The following is a 15377-nucleotide window of genomic DNA, read 5'->3' as shown; positions in this document are numbered from 1 at the left end:
AGTCTGTCTGTACAGCCAGGGTTGCTGTGTCCCAGGTCTCCAGTTTGCCCAGACCCCTCTGCAGGGCCTCTCTGCCTTCCTGTCGACAGCTCCCCCTGATTTTGTGCCAGCAAACTTACTAAGCAATCCCTCACGTTCTGAGTTCAAGTCATCCCAGTTGTTCTTCTTTGTAGATTGGGACAACATTTGCCAGCCTCCAGTCATTGGGATTTCTCCAGATTCCCAGCAGTGCTGAAAAATCACAGAGGGGTCTCAGTAGGACACCAGCCAGCTCTCTAAGCATCCCTGATAAAGCATCAGGCCCCACCGCCCTGCAGGGCTCATGCCGGAGCAGCAAATCTCATACGAATTCCGGATTGATTGGGAGTGTATTGTTCTCGCAGCCGTGGTTTTCTAACCCAGGGCATGGGGGCCCTCAAGCTCATTGTCGGTGTTGAAGACCGAGGTGAAGAAAGCATTAAATGTCTCAGCTTTGTCTGTGTTAATAAGGTAACCACGGTCATCGAGTAATGGGCCAATATGTTATTTCTAGTTTGCCTTTTGCCATCAACGAATTTTTAAAAAGCCTTTTGTATTGTCCCTCACAGTACTGGCAGCTTCAATTCTAATTGAGCCTTGGCTGCACAAATTTCCTCCCTGCCGTGGCGAGCAGGTCGCTGCAGCGCTCCCACAGGGCCTGACCTCGCCTCCACTGACCGTCTGTCTTTGTCTTATTTCAAGAACAAGATCCCTGCTTAACCAAGCTGGCTTTGGACTTGCCTGCTAGGTGTTCGGCATTCTGGAACCGCCTGGTCCTGTGCTTTGGTAGGTGGTGGGGAAGGCACAGCAAAGGACCTCTTCTCAGGCCCACGGCAGCTGCTGCGCTGGCACACGCGTGTTCCAGAGGGGGAACACGGAGCTGCAGGCTGAGCTGGCGCCAGCTCGAGGATCCTCCGCTCCTCCACTGCCAAAAACCCCGGAGGCAGGAGTTAACAGCGCTGCCCTGCACGGAGCTGATGGGAAGATAAACAGCGCAGGTGCTCACACAGGATGGATCAGCCATGGGCTGACACCATCAGATTGTGCCCTTCCACTGTGCTCTGTGATCATGTTGCGAAATGTCAGAAGCATTGAAGGCTGAAGCAGAGTTCCTGTGACAGGAGATGAAGCCTGCAGGGGAGCAAACACCAGCCCGGCCTCTGCGCCGCTGTTTGTGCCTTCCTTCCGCAGCACCTGGAATGTCTCAGTCTGATCTTTAGCGCGGCTGATTTATGGAGGCAATTGAGACAAGTCTAGCTGATGTTAAGAGAACGAACTATCTCTGTCAGCTAGCGAAGGACAAATAATTAAAAACCCCAGGGCCAAATACGAGGCTATTACACCCCAGGCGGAAAACGCTGCGCTCACAGAAACACACGTTCCTCCTGCTCCTCCGGCCATTGCCCGGTCTGGTGTTCGGAACACAGGTGCCAGAGCTGGCGCACAGCCCTTCCACAAACACAGCGGCTCTGCGGGGACCCAGCGCCTGCGCCACAGGGAACGTGCTCCCCCACGCACGACTTCGCACTGATCTGTGTGGAACTTCCAGCGGTGTTCGTCAGCGGAGCCGCCCCAGCTGCACTCACAGGCTCCACTAGTGGCTCTGCCACCTCCTCCCCGTCACTCTGACCCGGTGCTGTCTCTGCTGGGGATGGAGCTGAAAGCCACAGCCTTGGAAAACTGCCGAGTATCCCGAACACTTTAAAGTGTTTCGAGCCCGGCGGCAGGGGGAGCGCAGGGCAGCGCTGCGGCCGAGTGCCGGCACCCCAGGTGCTGCCAGGGGCTCTGCTGCCCACCAGCCCAGGGAGAGCCCTCCTGAAAGAGCCGAGCCCTGGAGCCCAGGAGAGGAGCCGCCACGTATCCAGGAAAACCACGGGACACAAAGACCCATTAACCAACCTCTCAGTTCTGAGGAAAAGCGACGCTTCTGTGCAGACGCCGTCCACCTTCTGCGGATGGGACAGTGGGCTCAGGAATAAGAGGCTGAGATAGTTTTATACCAAGATGCTATTTACTTTCAACAGTCATATGCAGCTGTGTTATAACATGATGTAGTCAATCTACATGTGTATACCTACAACAATTTAAAAAAAAAAAATGACATCACTAATAAATTAAGTACATTTAACTTGGCTGGGGCACCGGTCATTGTGACAGTGGTAGTGAAGGCTGGATCTGCAGTCACTCGTCTTCTCTGTGACGCAAAGGCCAAGCGAGCGGTCTGGACAATCTCCCTGGACGTCCCTCCGTGTCATCCCGCGCGTGCTCTGGACCAGCACCCGAACCGGCCCCGGGGATAACACGCTGGTCTCGGCACCTCCCGCGTTCCCGGGATCTCCACACTGCCCGTCCTCACTACACGCAGCACTTGCCTTTTTCTTTCGCTACACCACTTCATTGTTCCTTCTCCTAGTACACAAACACTTTTCTATCTAATATGAAAGCAGAGTCCCCAGAGCCCATCCGAGCCACGTGCACCAGCCTCTGCGGTGCTCAGCGTACGGCAGTCCTTCCGCGGAGAACCAAAGGTGACAGCTTGAGAAAAACAGAACGAACTGCAGGGATTTTGGATTTAATGCAGAGATTTAATGGAGTCCACAGACAGTAATGCTCCATCTGGAATCCAGTGACTTTTACACCTTCATGAGAAACAGAAGATGGATCCCACCCCAAATTTAATGAATAGGGATTTTCAGAAGTCTTCGCGTGATACAAGCACAAGGAACAGTGACTTTCAGAGAAGTTTGTTCTCCTGTATTGCCTAAATGCCTTGAGAACATCACCCATGTAGGGGTGGAGAACGCGTTTGCCATCCCATGCCTTAAGTAACGCCTACTACAGGATACAGAAACTCTGGAGCTGTGATATGAGAATAGCGACCGACCCTCTCGCACGTGCTGTAGCTGAGTTCTGAGGAAAAACCACACACCCTACCTGTACCAACCCACATACACCGAAACCTCCACAGCTTAGCAGAGCGTTCCACGGCAGTTCTGAAGAGCAGTTGTTCTAGGAGAGCTGCAGTTTCAGTTCAAAATGAATGGTGTTTAAGCCAGTATGTCTGTGGGTGCCGCTGGTCGAAGCCGATGGTGCCAGCAGGACGTTAACGGCAGTGACACAGTGGCCGTGCCGAGCAGCGGGGAGAGACCGGCTGGGTGGCAGCGAGCCCTGGCACAGCAGCTGGGAGCCCGTCACACCAGACAGCTGCTATTTTTCTCCCGTATATGCTGACCATCCAGTAAAATGTAAAAATGAGGTGGCATTTGCCTTCAGGGCAAGCAAAAGGGTGTTACTGTACAGGTACAACTGGAACATAAACCTTCCGCGATGTGTGCACACCGGAGCTCTGCGGTTGTTAGGTTCTCTCTAAGTAGGTTCAGCTGGAACAGACTTGACCCTCTTCCGCAGCGCTGCGAATGGAAGTGATCCCCGGGTGCAACTCCCTCGCTCCCATCTCCATCCCAGGTGGAAATGAGCTTCCTGGTTCTTTGCTTTATCAAGTCCAGAGACTCCTGGTTCCACCTGCCTCTTCCGCGGATGTCGACAGAGACCCAGCTCTGCCGTTTCAGTCGCTGTGACTGTCCTTGTCATCCTTTGGCAGCTGCAGGCTGGACCTGGCCGGAGAGCTGGTGGCTCTCTTGATCACCTCCATCCACCTGGCAACAACAGACAGGATAAACACTCGACGCCTCACCCACAGACGCACCCTCTTGTCCTTCGGTTATGAGCTGCACTCCCCAAACCAAACCTCCCAACACATCCATCTTCTACCTTTCTCTTAGGAAACTAATTCTCCAAATGAGCAGCTTGAGATGTGGTACATACACCGCGGGACACGGCTGCCTGTCCGAGTAACAACTGCTCTGCTCTCCTGTTCATGTACGGAAAGTGTTCACCAAGAAGGACAGGCTGACAAAAATTTTCCTTAGTCAATGGATTGCTTTTCTTACAATAAATTATGTAATAAACTTGATCATATGGAAGAAAGCAAAGGAAGAAGGAAAAAAGCAAGACAAACATCCATTGCGGATTAGACACTTTTTTCCTTGAAGTCACCACGAGCCCAGGGGATTGAAGAGCACAACCGCTGCTCCCAGGTCTGCAGTCACCGCCCACGGACACGGGGAGCGCGGGCACCTCAATGAAACCACACTCCAAAACAAGCAACGCTACCCTGCACAGCAGAACGCAGCGCAAGCGCTTTCAACAGCAGAGTTTAGGATGTGATGCATTTGAAACACGATTCACTTTGGACCACGTGTTGAAGCCCCTGACAGCGCTGCTAAACATAACTGTAGAGAAAGCAGGAAAGTGAAAAGCAGCGCTGCACTTGTTGCTCTCAGCCTTGTGTTATAACTCCCTTTTCCAGAGATCGAGAGGGGAAAACAAAAGCAAACAAACCGTTTTCTCACCAGAACTCTAACTTAGAAACGCGAGTCCCAGGACCTGGTGGGGCTGAGCGTCTCCCAGCCCCACTGTGCTGCCCCCAGCTCCAGGGAACCCGCCTGGCTCCAGAGCCTCCAGCTCGCGGTGCAGCCACCGGCTCTGCCCCACCAGGACGGTTCTGGAGAGGATGGATCCCCAGACACGGCCATTAGGAAGAGGAGGGAACGTCATAAGGTCACTCAGACTAGGAGGCAGTCCAAAGGGAGGGCTCTGGGTGATCAATCAGTGAGTTAAGAGCGTGTTATATACCAAAACAGACAGAGAAAACAGAAGATTACCTCTCAAAGGTGTATTTGCTCTCAGCCCTGAAGAAATACACATGGGACTTGAACTGCAGCTTGAAGACGTAATCCTTCTGGATGCCGTCGGCCTCGGCAGGGGAGCTGACTACGTAGCCCAGCAGCGGGAGACTGGCCAGGGGAAAATCGTCCTGGAAGAGCCGCAGAGCCCAGCGCTGAGCGAGGCCGCCCGGCCTCAGCGCTCACCCAACACGCTCGCTCCTTTGTACCACACAGCTCAGGGCTTGGTGGGTTTGTTAGGAGAGAACGGGAGGAGGAGCGGCCTTTATGTTTTGTGAAGCCTCCAATAGCTGATAACAAAACCTTTCCCCAACTCCTTTCAGTGTTTTTACAGAGCTATTTGCTTCTGTTCCCTTGCCTGTCACTGCCTCCTCGGGCTCCCCTCTTCCCCCTCCACATCCTCTCTCTGTAATTCCAAGCACAGATCCAATACAAAAGTTAAAATACCCTCCCCTCAAAAGAAACATGCACTCAAGGCAAGAAGCCTGAAGAAATAAACACGGTTTATTGGGTTAAAAAGATTAAAAGTTAGGGGTTGCACTACAGCAGAATTCATTACCTAGCAGGCACTGAATGCACCATGGGCAGAAAAATCCCTGTTGCCCGTGCCCATCAGGGAGAGAACTGAGCAGAGATTGAGCAGGGACTGAGCAGAGACTGAGCAGAGACTGAGCAGAGATGAGCAGAGATGAGCAGAGATGAGCAGAGATTGAGCAGAGATTGAGCAGGGACTGAGCAGAGATTGAGCAGGGACTGAGCAGAGATGAGCAGGGACTGAACAGGGACTGAGTGGGGACTGAGCAGAGATGAGCAGGAGCTGAGTGGGGACTGAGCAGGGACTGAGCAGAGATGAGCAGGGACTGAACGGGGACTGAGCAGAGATTGAGCAGAGATTGAGCAGAGACTGAGCAGAGATTGAGCAGAGATTGAGCAGAGATTGAGCAGTGACTGAGCAGAGATGAGCAGTGACTGAGCAGAGATGAGCAGGGACTGAACGGGGACTGAGCAGAGATGAGCAGGGCCTGAACGGGGACTGAGCAGAGATTGAGCAGGGAATGAGCAGAGATTGAGCAGAGATGAGCAGGGACTGAGCAGAGATGAGCAGGGACTGAGCAGAGATGAGCAGGGACTGAGCAGAGATGAGCAGGGACTGAACGAGGACTGAGGAGAGATTGAGCAGGGACTGAGCAGAGATTGAGCAGTGACTGAGCAGAGATGAGCAGGGACTGAATGGGGACTGAGCAGAGATGAGCAGGGACTGAACGAGGACTGAGGAGAGATTGAGCAGGGACTGAGCAGAGATGAGCAGCGACTGAGCAGAGATGAGCAGGGACTGAACGGGGACTGAGCAGAGATTGAGCAGGGACTGAGCAGAGATGAGCAGGGACTGAGCAGAGATGAGCAGGGACTGAACGGGGCCTGAGCAGTGACTGAGCAGGGACCAAGCACAGGCTGCCGATTGCCTCCCCTCCAGCAGTCACTGACCGAGGAGACATTTTCCCCCTCACCACAAGGTCAGCACCATTAACAGAACTGAAAACGCTGATTAAATTCTGCAAGAAGGTCCCACAGCCTTAGAGAGACCAGCTTCAAATGACCTCCTGTCCCACTCTCCTCCACGCAGCACCGAGCTGCAGAAACCAAGGGCTCCCGGGCGCCCTGACCCCCAACCGCAGCCCCACAGCTGCGTTCACCCACCTGGTGTGTTTTGTAGAAGAACAAGCAGAAGTTGGTGAAGACGACCCACAGTTTCTGCCAGCCATTGCTGTTCTTGAACTTCCTCAGCAAGTATCCAGAGAGCTGGTTCTAGCACAGAATGAAAAGAAAACTCCGGTGAGACCCCCGGTCACTGCCGCAGATTAAACCTGCCCTCGCTCCCCTGTTGCAAAAGACCTTCCAGATATTTCACGTGGTGACTGAGTGACTTTGGATCTTCATTTCACTACCTCACAACTATCTTCTGATGAACAAATCAGTAATTTCTCTCCACTAAGGGCAGGTTTGCCTTTACGACTAAGCGCTGGCCACAGTGCAGGGCAGCGCCAGGCAGCGCACAGGAGGGTGCTGCACCGACCCGTCCCTGCAGCAACCGCTCTCCTCTTGCGGCCCGTGGTCAGGGGAACAGTGACAGCCCCCAGGGCATCCAACCCTTTAGCCACATTTTTTCACATGCAGAAAACCCAGGTAGAACACACTGTGCGAGATGGAAAATAAAGCAGAAGAGGAAACCAAGGGTGCCAGAGTTGTGCCAAGCTCCACGTGGCAGCTACGCAAAGCCAAGCCCAGCATGGCAAGCAGGCTGCGGGGAAGCTGAACATCGCTGCCTCAGGGCCAGAGTGGCTGAGAGCTTGTGCAGCGGGATAAAGAAACCTACGGCACAGAGTGACAGCAAATGAGTTTTGTAATTAGAGGAAAAAGCAGGATACACAGCAGAATTACACAGAGAACCATTTTGGGAAGCAGAAATAGGCAGGTATCCTGTCTCAACACATCCCTGTGCCAGCGCATGTGGGGCAGTGGCACAGCAAGCAGCACTGAGCTTTCACAGAGTCCCAGAGTGTCAGAGACTGGAAGGGCCCTGGAAAGCTCATCCAGTGCAATCCCCCCATGGAGCAGGAACACCCAGATGAGGTTACACAGGAAGGTGTCCAGGTGGGTTGGAATGTCTGCACAGAAGGAGACTCCACAACCTCCCTGGGCAGCCTGGGCCAGGCTCTGGCACCCTCACCATGAACAAGTTTCTTCTCATATTTAAGCGGAACCTCCTGTGTTCCAGTTTGCACCCATTGCCCCTTGTCCTGTCACTGGTTGTCACCCAGAAGAGCCTGGCTCCATCCTCCTGACACTCCCCCTTTCCATATTGATCCCCAGGAATGAGTCACCCCTCAGTCTCCTCTTGTCCAGCTCCAGAGCCCCAGCTCCCTCAGCCTTTCCTCACACGGGAGATGCTCCACTCCCTTCAGCATCTTGGTGGCTGCGCTGGACTCTCTCCAGCAGTTCCCTGTCCTGCTGGAACTGAGGGGCCACCACTGGACACAAGATTCCAGGTGTGGTCTCCCCAGGGCAGAGCAGAGGGGCAGGAGAACCTCTCTGACCTACTGACCACCCCCTTCTAACCCACCCCAGGTACCATTGGCCTTCCTGGCCACAAGGGCCCAGTGCTGGCTCATGGTCACCCTGCTGTCCCCAGGACCCCCAGGTCCCTTTCCCCTACACTGCTCTCCAACAGCTCGTTCCCCAACTTACACTGGAACCTGGGGTTGTTCCTGCCCAGATTCAATACTCTACACTTTCCTGGGCATCCCAATGCTCCTCCCCACCAGTACAGCTCAAGAGGCATTTTTACCTGGATCATGCACAGGTAATCAGACAGGGACAGGCTGTGGTTCCGGTACCAACAAACATGGGTGATTGTGTTGGGCCGTTGGGCCTGGCCCAGCAAATAGCGAGGAGGAAGCTCTGGAGAAACAGCAAGAGAGCAGAAAACTGAGCAGAGAAAAGGGGGAGAGAAAGAGAACAATGGAATATTAGGATAAGAGAAGTGACGCAAGAAAGGCGTCTGTTAAAGGAAAATGGATTGTGAAAAAAAAAAATGGTATTAGAACATGGAACAGACCAAAATGAGAGGGAGCTGCAAGAACTCAGATGTTTAGTCCCAGACCGTGGCGCAGGGAGGCCTCATTATCTGCGTACAGAAGATAGCGCCTTTCACACACTTACCAGCAGGGAAAAGGAGGCTTGTCCCCTCTGATAGATACCACTTTCTTTGCCAGCTAAAGTGCCCAACATCTGGACTGTAAGCCAGGGTGTCATCTATAGGGCGCCCTTTACTGAGATGATCGATACGGGCTTTACATCAGGGAAACCCAGGAGCTTCAGTGCCCAACTCTTAACTCCCTCCATCAAACAAAAAGTGCCTTAAGAGCAAGGGAGGGAAGGCAGGAGGGTACAAACACAGAGGTGCAGCACTCTACCCCATTGCTGTTTGTCTAGTTAGTGACCTCGTTGTTCTCCTCTCAGTGTTTACGGTCCTCCCCACTTCTGAAAGTCTTCGAAGCATCCCAGCCTCCAAGAAGGTGTCCTACCCACCTGACCTTGCCAAGCTGCCGCCTGAAGTCAAACTGTAGTGCTGCTGCAAGCAGCGCTGTGTGTAAGGAGCGCTCAACAGACAGCTGTCTCGAAATCTGCAGCATTCAGTAGCAAAATGTGCCACCAGTGCTGCATCAAGTCATGCCGAGCAGTGAGACCCAAGGTAGGAGCAGCTAATAAGCCCCTGTTCAGCACGACACACCAGTGCCCCAGAATGGCACTTCCTAATGTCTGCTGCTTGCCCTGCCAGCGAGGGAAGGGCACAGAAGAGTCATGTTCCCGCTGAGCTTAACACGCTCTTCGTAATTCTAGGTGCAGTAGAGTAGCTAGCCAGACTCCAGCACAGCAGAGTCATTCTCTAAAGGAAAACATCACGGATATCTAATTTATCCTCCAGTGAGGCTGCTGAAACCCAGAGGAATCCTAGAATGCCAGGGACTGGAAGGGCCCTGGAAAGCTCATCCAGTGCAATCCCCCCATGGAGCAGGAACACCCAGATGAGGTTACACAGGAAGGTGTCCAGGCGGGTTGGAATGTCTGCACAGAAGGAGACTCCACAACCTGCCTGGGCAGCCTGGGCCAGGCTCTGACACCCTCACCCCAAACAAGTTTCTTCTCAAATTTAAGTGGAACCTCCTGTGTTCCAGTTTGCACCCATTGCCCCTTGTCCTGTCACTGGTTGTCACCCAGAAGAGCCTGGCTCCATCCTCCTGACACTCCCCCTTTCCATATTGATCCCCAGGAATGAGTCACCCCTCAGCCTCCTCTTCTCCAAGCTAAAGAGACCCAGGAACAACTCGGTCCGAGGATATCACGGGCTTCCTTTAAGGTCTCCCTCCTCCAGCGCCTCTGCCAAAGCCAAGCCCCGCTGCCAGGACGTGTACGCGGACACACAGACATGCACAGGCAGACATGCAGCGGCCCGCGCCCTCCGGGGGAGATGGAGGCCGAGGGGCGGCCGAGCGCGCTGGGAAGGACAGAGCAAGAGGCGAGAGCTGCGCCCGGTACCTCGACAGCCACACTGTGGTCAGTCATGGAGACGCTGGTGTTGCGGTACCAGCACACGTGCATGGTGGTGTTGGCACGGTGGTGGCTCTGCCTGTCCAGGGAGCTACGAGAAGAGTGTATGTCATCTTCGGACTCCTGTTCTAGAGAGACCTCATCAGAGGATCCTGGGGGAGGAGAATTCGGCAGCGGTTTAAGAAAAGTGTGCAACGCAAAGAGCAAGAGAAGCAGGGATTCCTGAGGAAAACTGTCGTCTCTTGCAACGGTCCCGTTTTAAAACACATCAACTTGGATTTGTTACACAGCTCCCAAAGGCCACTCGGAGCAGACTGCTGTGGCTGTCAGTACTCTGCTCTGCTCGGGGCAGCTGGCCCAATTCTGTGTAAAACAAACCAAAATCCCCACGCTTCAGCTTCAGTCGATTCTTGGTGAGAAATAGGAAGAAGTGCTCCAAGGAGGGATAACACAAGTTTCACATATCTGTAACACCACCGAAGACAGGCACAAGAATGCTGGGCTATAAAAGAACTTGTGGATCTCCAAAGACACCAAATTTCTGGACAAGAAAATACACTGCATGGTGAAATTGAGAAAAATCTATGTAGGAAATGAATAAGGACTTTATAAGATTAACAGTTCTGCAACTGGAACATCTCTGCCGCATCCAAAGCAACTGGAAACTCCAGTCTAGGAAAACAAACCAAAAGCACAATAACTTTCCATTACCATATGAATTATAAAAATACTCCATTTCCGTCAGCAAATTCACAAAAGGAAAAATGAAAAGGACGGGAGAACAGATGCTCTTCAGGACGGCAGGGAACATCACTTACTGTTGGAGCGGTTGCACACGGAGTTTTCCAGCAGCATGTCAGATTTCTCAGTAGATTTCTTGGCCATTTCAATTGCCACGTTGAGGTCCTCCATCCACTTGCCCATCTCCAGGCGGGTACTGCAAGACAAGCAGTGCAAACAGAGACTAAAATAACCCCTAAAAACTTGGAATTGACAGTAAAGAGAAGGGCACGTGGCATCGCCCTCGGGAGCTGTCGGCCTCAGCAGAGGAATTACGTGGTCTAGGCCATCGCTGTTCTTCATACAGAAAGCTTCGCAGCTGATGGGGAATTTCAAACATCAAATCGCGTTTTCCCTCATAAATGTATTTTGGAGATGGGTGGTATGACTGTACTGGAAATGATTTTTTCAAAGGATGAAAGGCCACCTGAAAGACGGCGCATCTGGAAAGGGATCTGGGATTCGCCTCTGTCCTGGTTTGACAGAAAATGAGTTAATTTGCTTTGTGCAGTTAGAAAGCTTTCTTTTTCATAGCTAGCACGGTCATTATTCAGACTTAGTGTGAGAACAAGAGATAATACCCCAGCACATGGTTAGTGTTTGTAATTGCTCTGATCTGAGAGCCAAGGCCACTCTGAGCTCTGCCCGCAGGTGTGAGGCAGCGAGGAAGGGGACGGACAGACAGAGCTGGACTGACACCCAGACTGATCAGTACGGGTATTCCAGCCCATTAGCCTCATGCCAATTATTTAAGGAGGTGGGGGGATCTCTCTCTCTCTCCCGGGTGTTCTCGCACTTGCTCTGGTTCTTGGGCACTTTCTCTTGCGTGTGTTGTTTCTTTCCTTCGCTCGTTTTCTTGTTGCCGGGCCCGGGTGCAGGACATTTAGTTTGGCTTTTTGCCATTTTCCAGAGGCCTCAGAGCCCTTCTGCCTTTTTCCTTTTTTCGCCTCTTTGGGATCAGGACCAGGCGCTGCTTCCTGGGACTGGCTGCTCATGGATGAAGTTCATAGGGGGTTGTCTTGAGCACCTTTTACTTCTATTTTATATACATATTTACTAGTACTGTATTAGTATTTTGGAATTTTATTAAACTGTGTTTATCTCAATCCAAGTTTCTCCCTTCCCACAAAAAAAACAACCACAAACAAACAAAATAAGCAAATACCCAAACCAACCAACTACACCCCCCACCAAACCAACCAACCAAACCCCCATAACAACAAACGCCGAACTCGCTGCACAGAGACACGTTACACAAACAAGAAATCAGTTTTTTCTCCAAGCCAGCCTTTAATTTTTCTTCTCCCATGAGATCCATGCAGGAACTCTCCCCTTCTGACACAAGTTTGCATCTTCTGGATTTTAATGCTTTTTGCATCTCAAAGATTTGGATGTTTACATTTTGTTTTGTCTCCTGCTTCATGGCGGTGACATTGGCAGCTCAGCTAACTAGAAAACAATACAGTGGCCACATTATTGCTGCTGCTGTGTGTTTAACAACACAGGCTTCAGCGAGATAAACTGCTCCTTCCCAAAATACAACCCTGATAAAGGAGCTGCGAAGTGTCTAGTGTTTGTTTGGACGCTTTCCAGAGGGCGCATGAAACACTCCCCTGGCTCTGCAACCACACAATCCAACAGGAACTCATTGGAGAGAATCTATTACACCTACCAGCAACTGAGGAAAATTAATATTACCTTGCTGCCACCACGATGGTTTTTTGTGCTGAATAGATGGTGAAGCAGTGTGGGACAGCCCATTCGTTCTCACTCTCCTCCACCTGCGGAAACAGGTTTTTCTCATCACTACCGCGACTGAAAACCACTATATCTGTCCTCCTCGGCTGGTTGGGAATTTGAGTCGTGATGCGATTACAACATGGTGGCAGTTAAGTACAAAACATCTACTCTTTTAGGAATACCACCTACTTCAAGTCTATGTTTGCTCTATACAATAATCTATACTGTGCGTTTCTACGGCCGCACGTCTAGCAGCACAGCACCACATCCAGCAGGGCAGGAAAAGGAGGGTTCTGAGCAGGATTCAGCTGGTAACTTACCGGTGGGTCAAGCACTATCAGCTGCAAACCAAAGACAGAAAGAACAGTCCTGTTAGAACAGGGGTGGGGAGGCAGCAGGACTGATCCTCCGCCAGGGGAGAAACGCCACCACCAAACCCTGTTTCCAGAGCAGCCTCGCACAGCAGCAGGGCAAGGAACAAGCTCTGGCTGGTTTGCTAATGCCACGGAAGGAATGAGCTTATCACACAGACGAGTCTGTGTGTGACAGGTGAAGGTCCGGGTGCGTGGGCAGCAGCACCACAGGCTGTCACTGCCCCGGAGTGGCCACACGTTGGGTCCTTGTGCCCTGAAGGAATTGCCTCAACCTGCCTTCAGGCAAAGCCATTTCCTTTACGCTGGGATGCAACCGGGAACCACTTACCAACATGCCGTGCAGAGGAAGATGTCCATGAATTTTGAATTGATTCGTCCCTGTAACCCCTTTGCTCGTGTACAGCAACATATCTGAGAACTGCGAAAGGCAGGAAGAACACAATCAACGTTCCCAAGATAGCATGTAGACCCAAGTGTTTTCTGACATAGTTTCTAAAATCTGTTGTTTCAAGGCCACTGTACATGCAGGGAAAAAAATGCCATTTCTCAGCCAATTTGACCTACTTTCCTTAAAACCACTCTTTCGTTTACTTACAAAAGAGGCAATTATTTTTTAATATCCTGTTTAAACTACATGTCATTAAGGAAACAAGCTGAAGAGAGTGTATTGTCACAGTCACCCTCTATATAAAATTCCCTCAGAGTGAGTTTTCAGTTATAATTGCTGATTTTCATCAGAAGTAGAAAACACACTTTCACAACAACTTCATCTTGAAGACTTTGGGTTTATGAAAAGCAGAAGGAACACCCACCAGGAAGAACATCCGCTGCTGCAGACCCTTCTTAGTGAGCTTGTACAAGCAGCCTTCCCGGATGAACTCCTGCAGCAGAAAACAAAGTCAGGCAAAGCTTGGTCTTTTCCAATCACAGAGAACTTTAATGGTTGGGTTTTTTTGTATCCCAGAGTATACAGATGTTGATTGGTGCCCAGCAATGATTGCTAACAGATTTGTTGAACTGCAGATGACAACTTTCCTCCTGTTTTGTCACCTGAATCAGCTCCTTGCTGCAGCCAGCATTTAAATCAGCCAAGGAAGAGAAGGAAAAGGAGCAGAGTTCCTGTTGGACACCAGCAGTTCACCTATTGCACTTACATCCCACCGCAGTGATGCCATAGCATCCCACAAGCATATGCGATGCTCCTGCACTTATGCTCAGTACATCTATCGAAAACAAAGAAACAAAAAACCAAGCAGGAACTAAACAACCTCCCAGAAAAACAGTCATTTCTACCAATTTTGCCCAGTGGCACAGCTCTCGCCGTCGCTCTGTTCCCCGTGCAGCCCCAGTCCACAGACAGAGGTTGCACCGGAGATGTGAGCAGAGCTGGCCGTGGATTTCCTACAAGGACACGGCAAACCGCCTCCCACGTGAACACAGCACCGTGCCCCCGCACACTGGCCTCAGCGGTACTCAAAACATTAGACTATAGCCAGCGTCTAAGCAGAGGCATTTTTGATCTGTTCTGTAGGACATCACCAAGACATCCATGAGACCTACTATGAAGACAATTCTACAAAGCCTTTACAGTTGCTCCATAAAACACAGAGGCAAATATTATACATGGTTGAAAGGCACCTCCTTGGTAATCAAAACAAGAAATGCTCTAAAAGCAAAGGTACTTACCCTGCCGGGTGCCGTGAGGTTGTCTATCCCAATGAGGTCGTGCTGCAGCTCGCTCAGCTTCTGGAAGTTCTCCAGGCGGATGAGACTGTGCTGCAGCTGAGCCGTCATTTCGGTGACCTCCCTGAGCGCATCTGCAGGGAAACGGCACCGCGGGTGAGGGCACAGAGCGAACCCCCCGCTAACGTCCCTGCAGAACCGCAGCCGGGAGGTACAGCCAGAGCGCGGGACAGAGCAGTCCAGCTGGGAGGGACCTTCGGCCAGCACCCAGCGCCAGCTTGGTAAAGGATGTTTTGTAGCTACCCAAGGGCAAAATGGAGACCACCAGCCAACTTCATAGCACTGCCTGTGCTCCGGGAGATTATTGCTTATCTTATTATTGCTTATAAGTAGTATTTTACTACGTAGCCAAAAGTAAATTAAAAAATTAAAGCCAACTATTTCTACCAAAGATTACTTTATAAATTAATGGAATTTACTATGCAAGCTTTTGATGCTACAAAGCAATTATTTTTTTGCCACATTTTGTAAATAATGAAGAGTTCCTAAAAAACTTACTTTTTCCCCCACTAAAAAGAGGACAAGAAAAGGACTGATTTTCCAGCTTTGGCTGAAACATTAAGATCCATCAGGATTACTATGAGAAAAACACTTTCTGGAGTGCCACAAAAAGTATTCAATTAATGCAGAGAACAGTCTACAACTAAGTTATCTTCTGCATCTTCCAAACGAGCAGTAAAGACAATCTCTAGCTATTGCAGAAAGTCTACGAGCCCCACACCAGAGCACAGCGGGACAGTAACGAAACCTGGTACCAAAAACCTTAAAGAAAAACAAAGTTAATTTTAAAACATAAGCTAAACTGTTTTTTGTTTGTTTCTTTTTTTCTTTTTTAAATTAAGCTGCCTCCTGCCTGCTTTCTGCTGTT

General features: G+C 51.0%; 1 protein-coding gene across 6 annotated transcripts in view; it reads right to left on the bottom strand.

The window, feature by feature from the left end:
* Positions 1-2010: 2010 nt before the first annotated feature.
* Positions 2011-15377, bottom strand: part of FARP2 (FERM, ARH/RhoGEF and pleckstrin domain protein 2) — a 75998-nt gene continuing 62631 nt past the window's right edge. For 3 of the 6 annotated variants that reach the window (XM_065074217.1, XM_065074219.1, XM_065074218.1), the window contains exons 19-27: positions 14453-14583; positions 13579-13647; positions 13095-13184; positions 12351-12433; positions 10691-10809; positions 9861-10024; positions 6462-6569; positions 4743-4894; positions 2011-3674 (exon numbers count right to left, since the gene is read on the bottom strand). In XM_065074217.1, coding sequence (XP_064930289.1) covers positions 3584-3674; positions 4743-4894; positions 6462-6569; positions 9861-10024; positions 10691-10809; positions 12351-12433; positions 13095-13184; positions 13579-13647; positions 14453-14583 — 1007 coding nt within the window. In that variant the 3' untranslated portion in view covers positions 2011-3583. Of the gene's footprint in view, positions 3675-4742; positions 4895-6461; positions 6570-8109; positions 8223-9860; positions 10025-10690; positions 10810-11918; positions 12102-12350; positions 12434-13094; positions 13185-13578; positions 13648-14452; positions 14584-15377 lie in introns of those variants that run through there. The other 3 variants (XR_010474750.1, XR_010474751.1, XM_065074220.1) reach the window with 2 other exon arrangements.

The sequence above is a fragment of the Columba livia genome, chromosome 9, assembly GCF_036013475.1.
Source record: "Columba livia isolate bColLiv1 breed racing homer chromosome 9, bColLiv1.pat.W.v2, whole genome shotgun sequence".
NCBI lineage: Eukaryota > Metazoa > Chordata > Aves > Columbiformes > Columbidae > Columba > Columba livia.
The sequence above is the reverse complement of the archived record's forward strand: the minus strand, read 5'-3'. Positions and strand labels throughout refer to the sequence as shown.